This window comes from Lampetra planeri, unplaced genomic scaffold, assembly GCF_965212315.1.
Source record: "Lampetra planeri unplaced genomic scaffold, kcLamPlan1.2.h2 scaffold_288, whole genome shotgun sequence".
In the NCBI taxonomy this organism is placed as follows: domain Eukaryota; kingdom Metazoa; phylum Chordata; class Hyperoartia; order Petromyzontiformes; family Petromyzontidae; genus Lampetra; species Lampetra planeri.
This window is the reverse complement of record NW_027615115.1, coordinates 71,711-84,013: the sequence shown is the minus strand read 5'-3', so window position 1 is coordinate 84,013 and position 12,303 is coordinate 71,711. Positions and strand designations below refer to the sequence as shown.

Genomic DNA, 12,303 nt, shown 5'->3' with positions numbered 1-12,303 from the left:
CCCACTCACTCACCCACTCACTCACTCACTCACCCACTCACTCACTCACTCACTCACTCACCCACTCACTCACTCACTACCCCTCACTCACTCACTCCCACCCACTCACTCACCACCCCACCCACCACCCACTCACTCACCTCACCCACTCACTCACTCAGTCACCTCACTCACCCACTCACTCACTCACCCCACTCACTCACTCACCTCACTCAGTCACTCACTCACTCACTCACCCCCACTCACTCACTCACTCACCACTCACCCCACTCACCACTCACTCACCACCCACCACTCACCCACCCACTCACTCACACCCCTCACTCACCCACTCACTCACCCACTCACTCACCACCCACTCACCCACTCACTCACCCACCCACTCACTCACCCACTCACTCACTCCCCCACTCACTCACCCACTCACTCACCCCACCTCACTCACTCACCCACCACTCACTCACCACTCACCCACTCCACTCACCCACTCACTCACTCACCCACCACTCACCCACCCACCACCACTCACCCCACACCACTCCACCACCCCACTCACACACTCACCCCACACACCCACCTCACTCACACCACCACTCACTCACTCACTCACCCCTCACTCACCACCCACTCCCACTCACTCACTCACCCACTCACCTCACCCACTCACTCCCACCCACTCACCACTCACTCACTCACCACCCACACTCACTCACTCACTCACCCCCACTCACTCACTCACACCCCACCCACTCACCCACTCACTCACTCACCCACTCACTCACTCACCCCACTCACTCACCCACCACCCACTCACTCACTCACCCACCACCACTCACTCACCCACTCACCACCCACCACTCACTCACCCACTCACTCACTCACCCACTCACCCACTCACTCACCCACTCACTCACTCACTCACCCACCCACTCACCTCACTCACCACTCACCCCCACTCACTCACCACCCACTCACTCACCCACACCCACTCACCCACTCACCCACTCACCCACTCCACCTCACTCACTCACCCACTCACCCACCCACCCACACACTCACCCACTCACTCACTCCCTCACTCACCCACTCCACCCACTCACCCACCACCACTCACCCACCCACACCACACCCACTCACCCCACTCACTCACTCACCACCCACCCACTCACTCACCCACCACTCACCCACCCACTCACCCACTCACTCACTCACCCACCACCACTCACCACCCACTCACCTCACCCCCTCACTCACCCACTCACTCACCCACTCACTCACTCACCCACCCACTCACTCACTCACACACCACTCACTCACCCTACCACTCACTCACCCACTCACTCACTCACCCACTCACTCACTCCACTCACTCACTCACCACTCACTCACTCACTCACTCACCCACTCACTCACTCACCACTCACTCACTCACCCATCACTCACTCACTCACCCACTCACTCACTCACCCACCCACTCACTCACTCACCCAACCCACTCACCCACTCACTCACTCCCCACTCACTCACTCACTCACCACCCACTCACCACTCACTCACCCACCACCACTCACCCACTCACCCACTCACTCACTCACCCACTCACTCACCCACTCACTCACTCACCACCCACTCACTCACTCACTCACCCCCCCTCACCCACCACTCACTCACCCACTCACTCACTCACTCACCCACTCACTCACCCTCACCCACTCACTCACTCACCACTCACCATCACTCACTCACTCACCCACTCACTCACTCACTCACCCACCCACTCACTCACCCACCCACTCACCCACTCACTCACTCACTCCACCACTCACTCACCACTCACCCACTCACCCACCCACCCACTCACCCACTCACTCACCACTCACTCAGCACCCACTCACCCACTCACCCACTCACTCACCCACCCACTCACCCACCCACTCACCCACTCACTCACCCACCCACTCACCCACTCACCCACCCACCCACTCACTCACTCACCCACCCACTCACTCACCCACTCACCCACTCACCCACCCACTCACTCCCCCACTCCCCCACTCACTCCCCCACTCACTCACTCACCCACTCACCCACTCACTCCCCCACTCACTCACTCACCCACTCACCCACTCACCCACTCACCCACCCACCCACTCACTCACCCCACCCACTCACCCACTCACTCACTCACCCACCCACTCACCCACCCACTCACCCACTCACCCACCCACTCACCCACCCACTCACCCACTCACCCACTCACCCACTCACTCACCCACTCACTCACCCACTCACTCACTCACTCACCCACTCACTCACCCACTCACTCACCCACTCACTCACTCACCCACCCACCCACTCACTCACCCACCCACTCACCCACTCACTCACTCACCCACCCACTCACCCACTCACCCACCCACTCACCCACCCACTCACCCACTCACCCACTCACCCACTCACCTCACCCACTCACTCACCCACTCACTCACTCACTCACCCACTCACTCACCCACTCACTCACCCACTCACTCACTCACCCACCCACCCACTCACTCACCCACCCACTCACCCACTCACTCACTCACCCACCCACTCACCCACTCACTCACCCACTCACTCACCCACCCACCGTGAGCCTCACCATGTATGGAAGTGTGTACTCTGCCAATTGGACAAGGCTGTATTGCATCTCATCTGTCACATCTGGCCCATCTGGTCCATGTCCACCACCTGGTCCCATGTCCACCACCTGGTCCATGTCCACCACCTGGTCCATGTCGACCATCTGTGACATGTCGACCATCTGTGACATGTCCACCACCTGGTCCATGTCGACCATCTGTGACATGTCGACCATCTGTGACATGTCCACCATCTGGTCCATGTCGACCATGTCGACCATCTGGGACATTTGGATTCTCTTCCCCCTTGGGAATAGACCTGAAAGGTCACAGATCACCATCATCATCAGCAGCATCATCATCAGCATCAACAGAATCATCATCAGCAGCAGCATCATCAGCAGCATCATCATCATCAACATCATCAGCAGCAGCTTCATCAGTAGCATCATCAGCAGCAATATCATCATGATCGCTATCACCACCACCCCGACCACCACCACCCCGACCACACCTGTGTGTGTGTGTGTACCTGTGTGTGTGTGTGCCTGTGTGTGTGTGTGTACCTGTGTGTGTGTGTGTGTACCTGTGTGTGTGTGTACCTGTGTGTGTGTGTGTGTACCTGTGTGTGTGTGTGTGCCTGTGTGTGTGTGTGAACCTGTGTGTGTGTGTACCTGTGTGTGTGTGTGTGAACCTGTGTGTGTGTGTACCTGTGTGTGTGTGTACCTGTGTGTGTGTGTGTACCTGTGTGTGTGTGTGTGTACCTGTGTGTGTGTGTACCTGTGTGTGTGTGTGTGTACCTGTGTGTGTGTGTGTGCCTGTGTGTGTGTGTACCTGTGTGTGTGTGTGTACCTGTGTGTGTGTGTACCTGTGTGTGTGTGTGTGTACCTGTGTGTGTGTGTACCTGTGTGTGTGTGTGTACCTGTGTGTGTGTGTGCCTGTGTGTGTGTGTGTGTACCTGTGTGTGTGTACCTGTGTGTGTACCTGTGTGTGTGTGTGTGTACCTGTGTGTGTGTGTGCCTGTGTGTGTGTGTACCTGTGTGTGTGTGTGCCTGTGTGTGTGTGTGTGTGTGTACCTGTGTGTGTGTACCTGTGTGTGTGTGTACCTGTGTGTGTGTGTGTGTGTGTACCTGTGTGTGTGTGTGCCTGTGTGTGTGTGTACCTGTGTGTGTGTGTGTGTACCTGTGTGTGTGTACCTGTGTGTGTACCTGTGTGTGTGTGTACCTGTGTGTGTGTACCTGTGTGTGTACCTGTGTGTGTGTGTACCTGTGTGTGTGTGTACCTGTGTGTGTGTGTGTGCCTGTGTGTGTGTGTACCTGTGTGTGTGTGTACCTGTGTGTGTGTGTGCCTGTGTGTGTGTGTGTGTACCTGTGTGTGTGTGTACCTGTGTGTGTGTACCTGTGTGTGTGTGTGTGTGTACCTGTGTGTGTGTGTACCTGTGTGTGTGTGTACCTGTGTGTGTGTGTGTACCTGTGTGTGTGTGTGCCTGTGTGTGTGTGTACCTGTGTGTGTGTGTACCTGTGTGTGTGTGTGTGTACCTGTGTGTGTGTACCTGTGTGTGTACCTGTGTGTGTGTGTACCTGTGTGTGTGTACCTGTGTGTGTACCTGTGTGTGTGTGTACCTGTGTGTGTGTGTGTGCCTGTGTGTGTGTGTACCTGTGTGTGTGTGTACCTGTGTGTGTGTGTGCCTGTGTGTGTGTGTGTGTGTACCTGTGTGTGTGTGTGTGTACCTGTGTGTGTGTGTACCTGTGTGTGTGTGTACCTGTGTGTGTGTGTGCCTGTGTGTGTGTGTGTGCCTGTGTGTGTGTGTGCCTGTGTGTGTGTGTGTACCTGTGTGTGTGTGTGTGTGTACCTGTGTGTGTGTGCCTGTGTGTGTGTGTACCTGTGTGTGTGTGTACCTGTGTGTGTGTGTACCTGTGTGTGTGTGTGCCTGTGTGTGTGTGTACCTGTGTGTGTGTGTACCTGTGTGTGTGTGTGCCTGTGTGTGTGTGTGTGTGTACCTGTGTGTGTGTGTACCTGTGTGTGTGTGCCTGTGTGTGTGTGTACCTGTGTGTGTGTGTACCTGTGTGTGTGTGTACCTGTGTGTGTGTGTGCCTGTGTGTGTGTGTACCTGTGTGTGTGTGTACCTGTGTGTGTGTGTGCCTGTGTGTGTGTGTGTGTGTACCTGTGTGTGTGTGTACCTGTGTGTGTGTACCTGTGTGTGTGTGTGTGTGTACCTGTGTGTGTGTGTACCTGTGTGTGTGTGTACCTGTGTGTGTGTGTACCTGTGTGTGTGTGTACCTGTGTGTGTGTGTGTACCTGTGTGTGTGTGTGCCTGTGTGTGTGTGTGTACCTGTGTGTGTGTGTACCTGTGTGTGTGTGTCTGTGTGTGTGTGTACCTGTGTGTGTGTGTACCTGTGTGTGTGTGTACCTGTGTGTGTGTGTCTGTGTGTGTGTGTGTGTACCTGTGTGTGTGTGTGTACCTGTGTGTGTGTACCTGTGTGTGTGTGTCTGTGTGTGTGTGTGTGTACCTGTGTGTGTGTGTACCTGTGTGTGTGTGTACCTGTGTGTGTGTGTACCTGTGTGTGTGTACCTGTGTGTGTGTGTCTGTGTGTGTGTGTGTGTACCTGTGTGTGTGTGTGTACCTGTGTGTGTGTGTACCTGTGTGTGTGTGTACCTGTGTGTGTACCTGTGTGTGTGTGCCTGTGTGTGTGTGTACCTGTGTGTGTGTGTACCTGTGTGTGTGTGTACCTGTGTGTGTGTGTACCTGTGTGTGTGTGTACCTGTGTGTGTGTACCTGTGTGTGTGTGTACCTGTGTGTGTGTGTACCTGTGTGTGTGTGTACCTGTGTGTGTGTGTACCTGTGTGTGTGTGTGTGTGTGTGTACCTGTGTGTGTGTGAACCTGTGTGTGTGTACCTGTGTGTGTGTGTGTACCTGTGTGTGTACCTGTGTGTGTGTGCCTGTGTGTGTGTGTACCTGTGTGTGTGTGTACCTGTGTGTGTGTGTACCTGTGTGTGTGTGTACCTGTGTGTGTGTGTACCTGTGTGTGTGTGTACCTGTGTGTGTGTACCTGTGTGTGTGTACCTGTGTGTGTGTGTACCTGTGTGTGTACCTGTGTGTGTGTACCTGTGTGTGTGTGTACCTGTGTGTGTGTGAACCTGTGTGTGTGTATCTGTGTGTGTGTACCTGTGTGTGTGTGTACCTGTGTGTGTGTGTGTGTCTGTGTGTGTGTGTGTGTGTGTACCTGTGTGTGTGTATCTGTGTGTGTGTGTACCTGTGTGTGTGTGAACCTGTGTGTGTGTACCTGTGTGTGTGTACCTGTGTGTGTGTGAACCTGTGTGTGTGTGTACCCTGTGTGTGTGTGTACCTGTGTGTGTGTGTGCCTGTGTGTGTGTACCTGTGTGTGTGTGAACCTGTGTGTGTGTGTCTGTGTGTGTGTGTACCTGTGTGTGTGTGTGTGAACCTGTGTGTGTGTGTGTGAACCTGTGTGTGTGTGTACCTGTGTGTGTGTGTCTGTGTGTGTGTGAACCTGTGTGTGTGTGTACCTGTGTGTGTGTGAACCTGTGTGTGTGTACCTGTGTGTGTGTGTGTGTCTGTGTGTGTGTATCTGTGTGTGTGTGTACCTGTGTGTGTGTGTGTGTCTGTGTGTGTGTATCTGTGTGTGTGTGTACCTGTGTGTGTGTGTGAACCTGTGTGTGTGTACCTGTGTGTGTGTGTACCTGTGTGTGTGTGTACCTGTGTGTGTGTGTACCTGTGTGTGTACCTGTGTGTGTGTGTACCTGTGTGTGTGTGAACCTGTGTGTGTGTACCTGTGTGTGTGTGTGTGTCTGTGTGTGTGTATCTGTGTGTGTGTGTACCTGTGTGTGTGTATCTGTGTGTGTGTGTACCTGTGTGTGTGTGTACCTGTGTGTGTGTGTACCTGTGTGTGTGTACCTGCGTGTGTGTGAACCTGTGTGTGTACCTGTGTGTGTGTGTACCTGTGTGTGTGTACCTGTGTGTGTGTGTGTGTCTGTGTGTGTGTGTCTGTGTGTGTGTACCTGTGTGTGTACCTGTGTGTGTGTGTGTGTACCTGTGTGTGTGTACCTGTGTGTGTGTGTGCCTGTGTGTGTACCTGTCTGTGTGTGTGTGTACCTGTGTGTGTGTGTACCTGTGTGTGTGTACCTGTGTGTGTGTGTGTGTGTCTGTGTGTGTGTGTCTGTGTGTGTGTACCTGTGTGTGTACCTGTGTGTGTGTGTGTGTACCTGTGTGTGTGTACCTGTGTGTGTGTGTACCTGTGTGTGTACCTGTCTGTGTGTGTGTGTACCTGTGTGTGTGTACCTGTGTGTGTGTGTGCCTGTGTGTGTGTACCTGTGTGTGTGTGTACCTGTGTGTGTGTACCTGTGTGTGTGTGTGTCTGTGTGTGTGTGTACCTGTGTGTGTGTGTACCTGTGTGTGTGTGTACCTGTGTGTGTGTGTACCTGTGTGTGTGTGTACCTGTGTGTGTGTGTACCTGTGTGTGTGTGTGTACCTGTGTGTGTGTGTACCTGTGTGTGTGTACCTTTGTGTGTGTGTGTCTGTGTGTGTGTGTGTCTGTGTGTGTCTGTGTGTGTCTGTGTGTGTAGGTGTGTGTGTCTGTGTGTGTGTGTGTCTGTGTGTGTAGGTGTGTGTGTCTGTGTGTGTGTCTGTGTGTGTCTGTGTGTGTGTCTGTGTGTGTGTGTGTAGGTGTGTGTGTGTGTGTCTGTGTGTGTGTGTAGGTGTAGGTGTGTCTGTCTGTGTGTGTGTGTCTGTGTGTGTAGGTGTGTGTGTCTGTGTGTGTGTGTCTGCGTGTGTAGGTGTGTGTGTCTGTGTGTGTGTGTCTGTGTGTGTACGTGTGTCTGTCTGTGTGTGTGTGTCTGTGTGTGTAGGTGTGTGTGTGTGTCTGTGTGTGTGTGTGTGTAGGTGTGTGTGTACCTGTGATGCCACACCACAAGAATCACCGCCAGCAACAAGAAGGCGACGCTGGATGAGCACAGTACAGCGACCAGCACCAGATGATTCGCTTCTGAGACACTCAGTTGAGTCACAGGTGAGAAACACAGGTGAGTGGGTGGGTGAGTGGGTGAGTGAGTGGGTGGGTGAGTGGGTGAGTGAGTGGGTGAGTAAGTGGGTGAGTGAGTGAGTGGGTGAGTGAGTGGGTGAGTGAGTGGGTGAGTGAGTGGGTGAGTGAGTGAGTGGGTGAGTGAGTGGGTGAGTGAGTGGGTGGGTGAGTGGGTGAGTGGGTGAGTGAGTGAGTGGGTGAGTGGGTGGATGAGTGGGTGAGTGGGTGGGTGGGTGGGTGAGTGAGTGGGTGAGTGAGTGGGTGGGTGGGTGGGTGGGTGAGTGGGTGAGTGGGTGGGTGGGTGAGTGAGTGAGTGGGTGAGTGAGTGGGTGAGTGGGTGGGTGGGTGAGTGGGTGAGTGAGTGGGTGAGTGGGTGGGTGGGTGGGTGGGTGAGTGGGTGGGTGGGTGGGTGGGTGAGTGGGTGGGTGGGTGAGTGGGTGAGTGAGTGAGTGGGTGAAGTGGGTAGGTGAGTGAGTGGGTGGGTGGGTGGGTGGGTGAGTGAGTGGGGTGGGTGGGTGGGTGAGTGGGTGGGTGGGTGAGTGGGTAAGTGAGTGGGTGGGTGAGTGGGTGGGTGGGTGAGTGAGTGGGTGGGTGGGGTGGGTGGGTGAGTGAGTGAGTGGGTGAGTGAGTGAGGGGTGGGTGAGTGAGTGGGTGGGTGGGTGGGTGGGTGGGTGGGTGGGTGAGTGAGTGGGTGAGTGAGTGAGTGGGTGAGTGAGTGGGTGAGTGAGTGGAGAGTGAATGGGTGAGTGAGTGAGTGGGTGAGTAAGTGGGTGAGTGAGTGGGTGAGTGAGTGAGTGGGTGAGTAAGTGGGTGATTGAGTGGGTGGGTGGGTGAGTGAGTGAGTGGGTGAGTGAGTGGGTGAGTGGGTAAGTGAGTGGGTAGGTGAGTGGGTGAGTGAGTGGGTGAGTAAGTGGGTGAGTGAGTGGGTGAGTGAGTGGGTGAGTGAGTGGGTGAGTGAGTGGGTGAGTGAGTGAGTGGGTGAGTGAGTGGGTGAGTGAGTGGGTGAGTGAGTGAGTGGGTGAGTAAGTGGGTGAGTGAGTGGGTGGGTGGGTGAGTGAGTGGGTGAGTGAGTGGGTGAGTGGGTAAGTGAGTGGGTGAGTGGAGTGGGGTGAGTGAGTGGGGTGAGTGAGTGAGTGGGTGGGTGAGTGGGTGAGTGAGTGGGTGAGTGAGTGAGTGGTTGAGTGAGTGGGTGAGTGAGTGGGTGAGTGAGTGAGTGAGTGGGTGAGTGAGTGAGTGGGTGAGTGGGTGGGTGAGTGAGTGGGTGGGTGGGTGAGTGGGTGGGTGGGTGAGTGGGTGGGTGGGTGGGTGGGTGGGTGAGTGAGTGGGTGAGTGAGTGAGTGGGTGAGTGAGTGGGTGAGTAAGTGGGTGAGTGAGTGAGTGAGTGAGTGGGTGAGTGAGTGAGTGAGTGAGTGGATGGGGTGAGTGGGTGGGTGAGGTGGGTGAGTGAGTGAGTGGGTGAGTGAGTGGGTGAGTGGGTAAGTGAGTGGGTGGGTGAGTAAGTGGGTGAGTGAGTGGGTGAGTGAGTGGGTGAGTGAGTGGGTGAGTGAGTGGGTAAGTGAGTGGGTGGGTGAGTGGGTGAGTGAGTGGGTGAGAGTGAGTGGTGATTGAGTGTGGTGAGTGAGTGTGTGAGTGAGTGAGGTGAGTGAGTAGTGGGTGAGTGAGTGGGTGGTGAGTGGGTGAGTGAGTGGGTGAGTGAGTGAAGTGGGTGAGTGAGTGGGTGAGTGAGTGAGTGGGTGAGTGAGTGGGTGAGTGAGTGGGTAAGTGAGTGGGTGGGTGAGTGGGTGAGTGAGTGGAGAGTGAGTGGGTGAGTGAGTGAGTGGGTGAGTGAGTGGGTGAGTGAGTGGGTAAGTGAGTGGGTGGGTGAGTGGGTGAGTGAGTGGGTGAGTGAGTGAGTGAGTGAGTGGGGGTGAGTGAGTGGGTGAGTGAGTGGGTGAGTGAGTAAGTGGGTGAGTGAGTGGGTGAGTGAAGTGGGTGAGTGAGTGGGTGAGTGAGTGAGTGGGAGTGAGTGGGAGAGTGGGTGAGTGGAGTGAGTGGGTGAGTGGAGTGGGGAGTGAGTGGGTAAGTGAGTTGGGTGGGTGAGTGGGTGAGAGTGAGTGGGTGAGTGAGTGAGTGGGTGAGTGAGTGGGTGAGTGAGTGGGTGAGTGAGTGAGTGGGTGAGTGAGTGAGTGGGTGGGTGGTGAGTGGTGATAGTGAGTGAGTGGTGGGTGAGTGAGTGAGTGGGTGAGTGAGTGAGTGGGTGAGTGAGTGGGTGAGTGAGTGAGTGAGTGAGTGGGTGAGTGGGTGAGTGGGTGAGTGAGTGGGTGAGTGAGTGAGTGAGTGGGTGAGTGGGTGAGTGAGTGGGTGAGTGGGTGAGTTCGTGGGTGGGTGTGTAGAGTGGTGAGTGAGTGAGTAGGTGAGTGGGTGAGTGAGGTGGTGAGAGTGAGTGAGTGAGTGGTGAGTGAGTGAGTGGGTGGGTGAGTGGGTGAGTGAGTGAGTGAGTGAGTGAGTGAGTGGGAGTGAGTGAGTGGAGTGGGTGGGTGAGTGAGTGAGTGGGTGAGTGAGTGGGTGAGTGAGTGAGTGAGTGAGTGGGTGAGTGGGTGAGTGAGTGGGTGAGTGAGTGAGTGAGTGAGTGGGTGAGTGGGTGAGTGAGTGGGTGAGTGGGGTGAGTTCGTGGGTGGGTGTGTGAGTGGGTGAGTGAGTGAGTGAGTGGGTGAGTGAGTGGGTGAGTGGGTGAGTGAGTGAGTGGGGTGGGTGGGTGAGTGAGTGAGGTGGGTGAGTTGAGTGGGTGAGTGGGTGAGTGAGTGAGTAGGTGAGTGGGTGAGTGAGTGAGTGGGTGAGTGAGTGGGTGGGTGGGTGAGTGAGAGTGAGTAGGTGAGTGGGTGATGTGAGTGGGTGAGTGGTGGGTGGGTGAGTGAGTGAGTGAGTGAGTGTGAGTGGTGAGATGAGTGAGTGAGTGGGTGAGTGGGTGGGTGGGTGAGTGAGTGAGTGAGTAGAGTGAGTGAGTGGGTGAGTGAGTGAGTGAGTGAGTGGGTGAGTGAGTGAGTGGGTGAGTGAGTGAGTGAGTGAGAGAGTGAGTGGGTGAGTGGGTGGGTGTGGTGAGTGAGTGAGTGGTGGGTGAGTGAGTGAGTGAGTGGGTGTAGTGGGTGAGTGAGTGGGTGAGTGGGTGGGTGGGGTGGAGTGAGTTGAGTGAGTTGAGAGAGTGAGTGAGTGAGTGAGTGAGTGGGTGAGTGGTGTGGGTGGGTGAGTGAGTGAGTGAGGTGAGTGTGAGTGAGTGAGAGTGAGAGTGGGTGAGTGGGTGAGTGAGTGGGTGAGTGGGTGGGTGGTGAGTGAGAGTGAGTGATGGGTGAGTGAGTGAGTGAGTGAGTGGGTGAGTGGGTGGGTGGGTGAGTGAGTGAGTGAGTGGGTGAGTGAGTGAGTGAGTGGGTGAGTGGGTGAGTGAGTGGGTGAGTGGGTGGGTGGGTGAGTGAGTGAGTGAGTGGGTGAGTGAGTGAGTGAGTGAGTGGGTGAGTGGGTGGGTGGGTGAGTGAGTGAGTGCGTGAGTGGGTGAGTGTCTCACCTGAACTGGTCGTCGTGGGCCTAGTTGAATTCGCTCGCTGGGTTCCTGCGGCGACAAGAAAGTTAAAGACTCACGGGGTACACACGTCAACAACAACAACACAAACAACAACAACAACAACAACAACAACACAAACAACAACAACAACACAAACAACAACAACAACAACAACACAAACAACAACACAAACAACAACAACAACAACACAAACAACAACACAAACAACAACAACACAAACAACAACACAAACAACAACAACAACAACAACACAAACAACAACAACAACAACACAAACAACAACACAAACAACAACAACAACAACAACAACACAAACAACAACAACAACAACAACAACACAAACAACAACAACAACAACAACAACACAAACAACAACACAACAACAACAACAACAACAACACAAACAACACACAACAACACAACACAAACAACAACAACAACAACACAAACAACAACACAAACAACAACAACAACAACACAAACAACAACAACACAAACAACAACAACACAAACAACAACAACAACACAAACAACAACAACAACACAAACAACAACAACAACACAAACAACAACAACACAAACAACAACAACACAAACAACAACACAAACAACAACAACAACAACACAAACAACAACAACAACAACACAAACAACAACAACACAAACAACAACAACAACAACAACAACAACAACAACACAAACAACAACAACACAAACAACAACAACACAAACAACAACAACAACAACAACGCAAACAACAACAACACAAACAACAACAACACAAACAACAACAACAACAACACAAACAACAACACAAACAACAACAACAACACAAACAACAACAACAACACAAACAACAACAACAACACAAACAACAACAACAACACAAACAACAACAACACAAACAACAACAACAACACAAACAACAACAACACAAACAACAACACAAACAACAACAACAACAACGCAAACAACAACAACACAAACAACAACAACACAAACAACAACAACAACAACACAAACAACAACACAACAACAACAACACAAACAACAACAACACAAACAACAACAACACAAACAACAACAACAACAA

At 53.6% G+C, this 12,303-nt stretch overlaps 1 protein-coding gene across 2 annotated transcripts in view; it reads right to left on the bottom strand.

Moving 5' to 3' along the window:
- Positions 1-2,647: 2,647 nt before the first annotated feature.
- SIRPA (signal regulatory protein alpha) overlaps positions 2,648-12,303 on the bottom strand; it is a 34,050-nt gene continuing 24,394 nt past the window's right edge. For both annotated transcript variants that reach the window (XM_078623508.1, XM_078623507.1), the window contains 3 exons: positions 11,193-11,237; positions 7,531-7,621; positions 2,648-2,940 (listed from right to left, as the gene is read on the bottom strand). In XM_078623508.1, the coding sequence (XP_078479634.1) occupies positions 2,691-2,940; positions 7,531-7,621; positions 11,193-11,237 (386 nt within the window). In that variant the 3' untranslated portion in view covers positions 2,648-2,690. The remainder of the gene's footprint in view (positions 2,941-7,530; positions 7,622-11,192; positions 11,238-12,303) is intronic.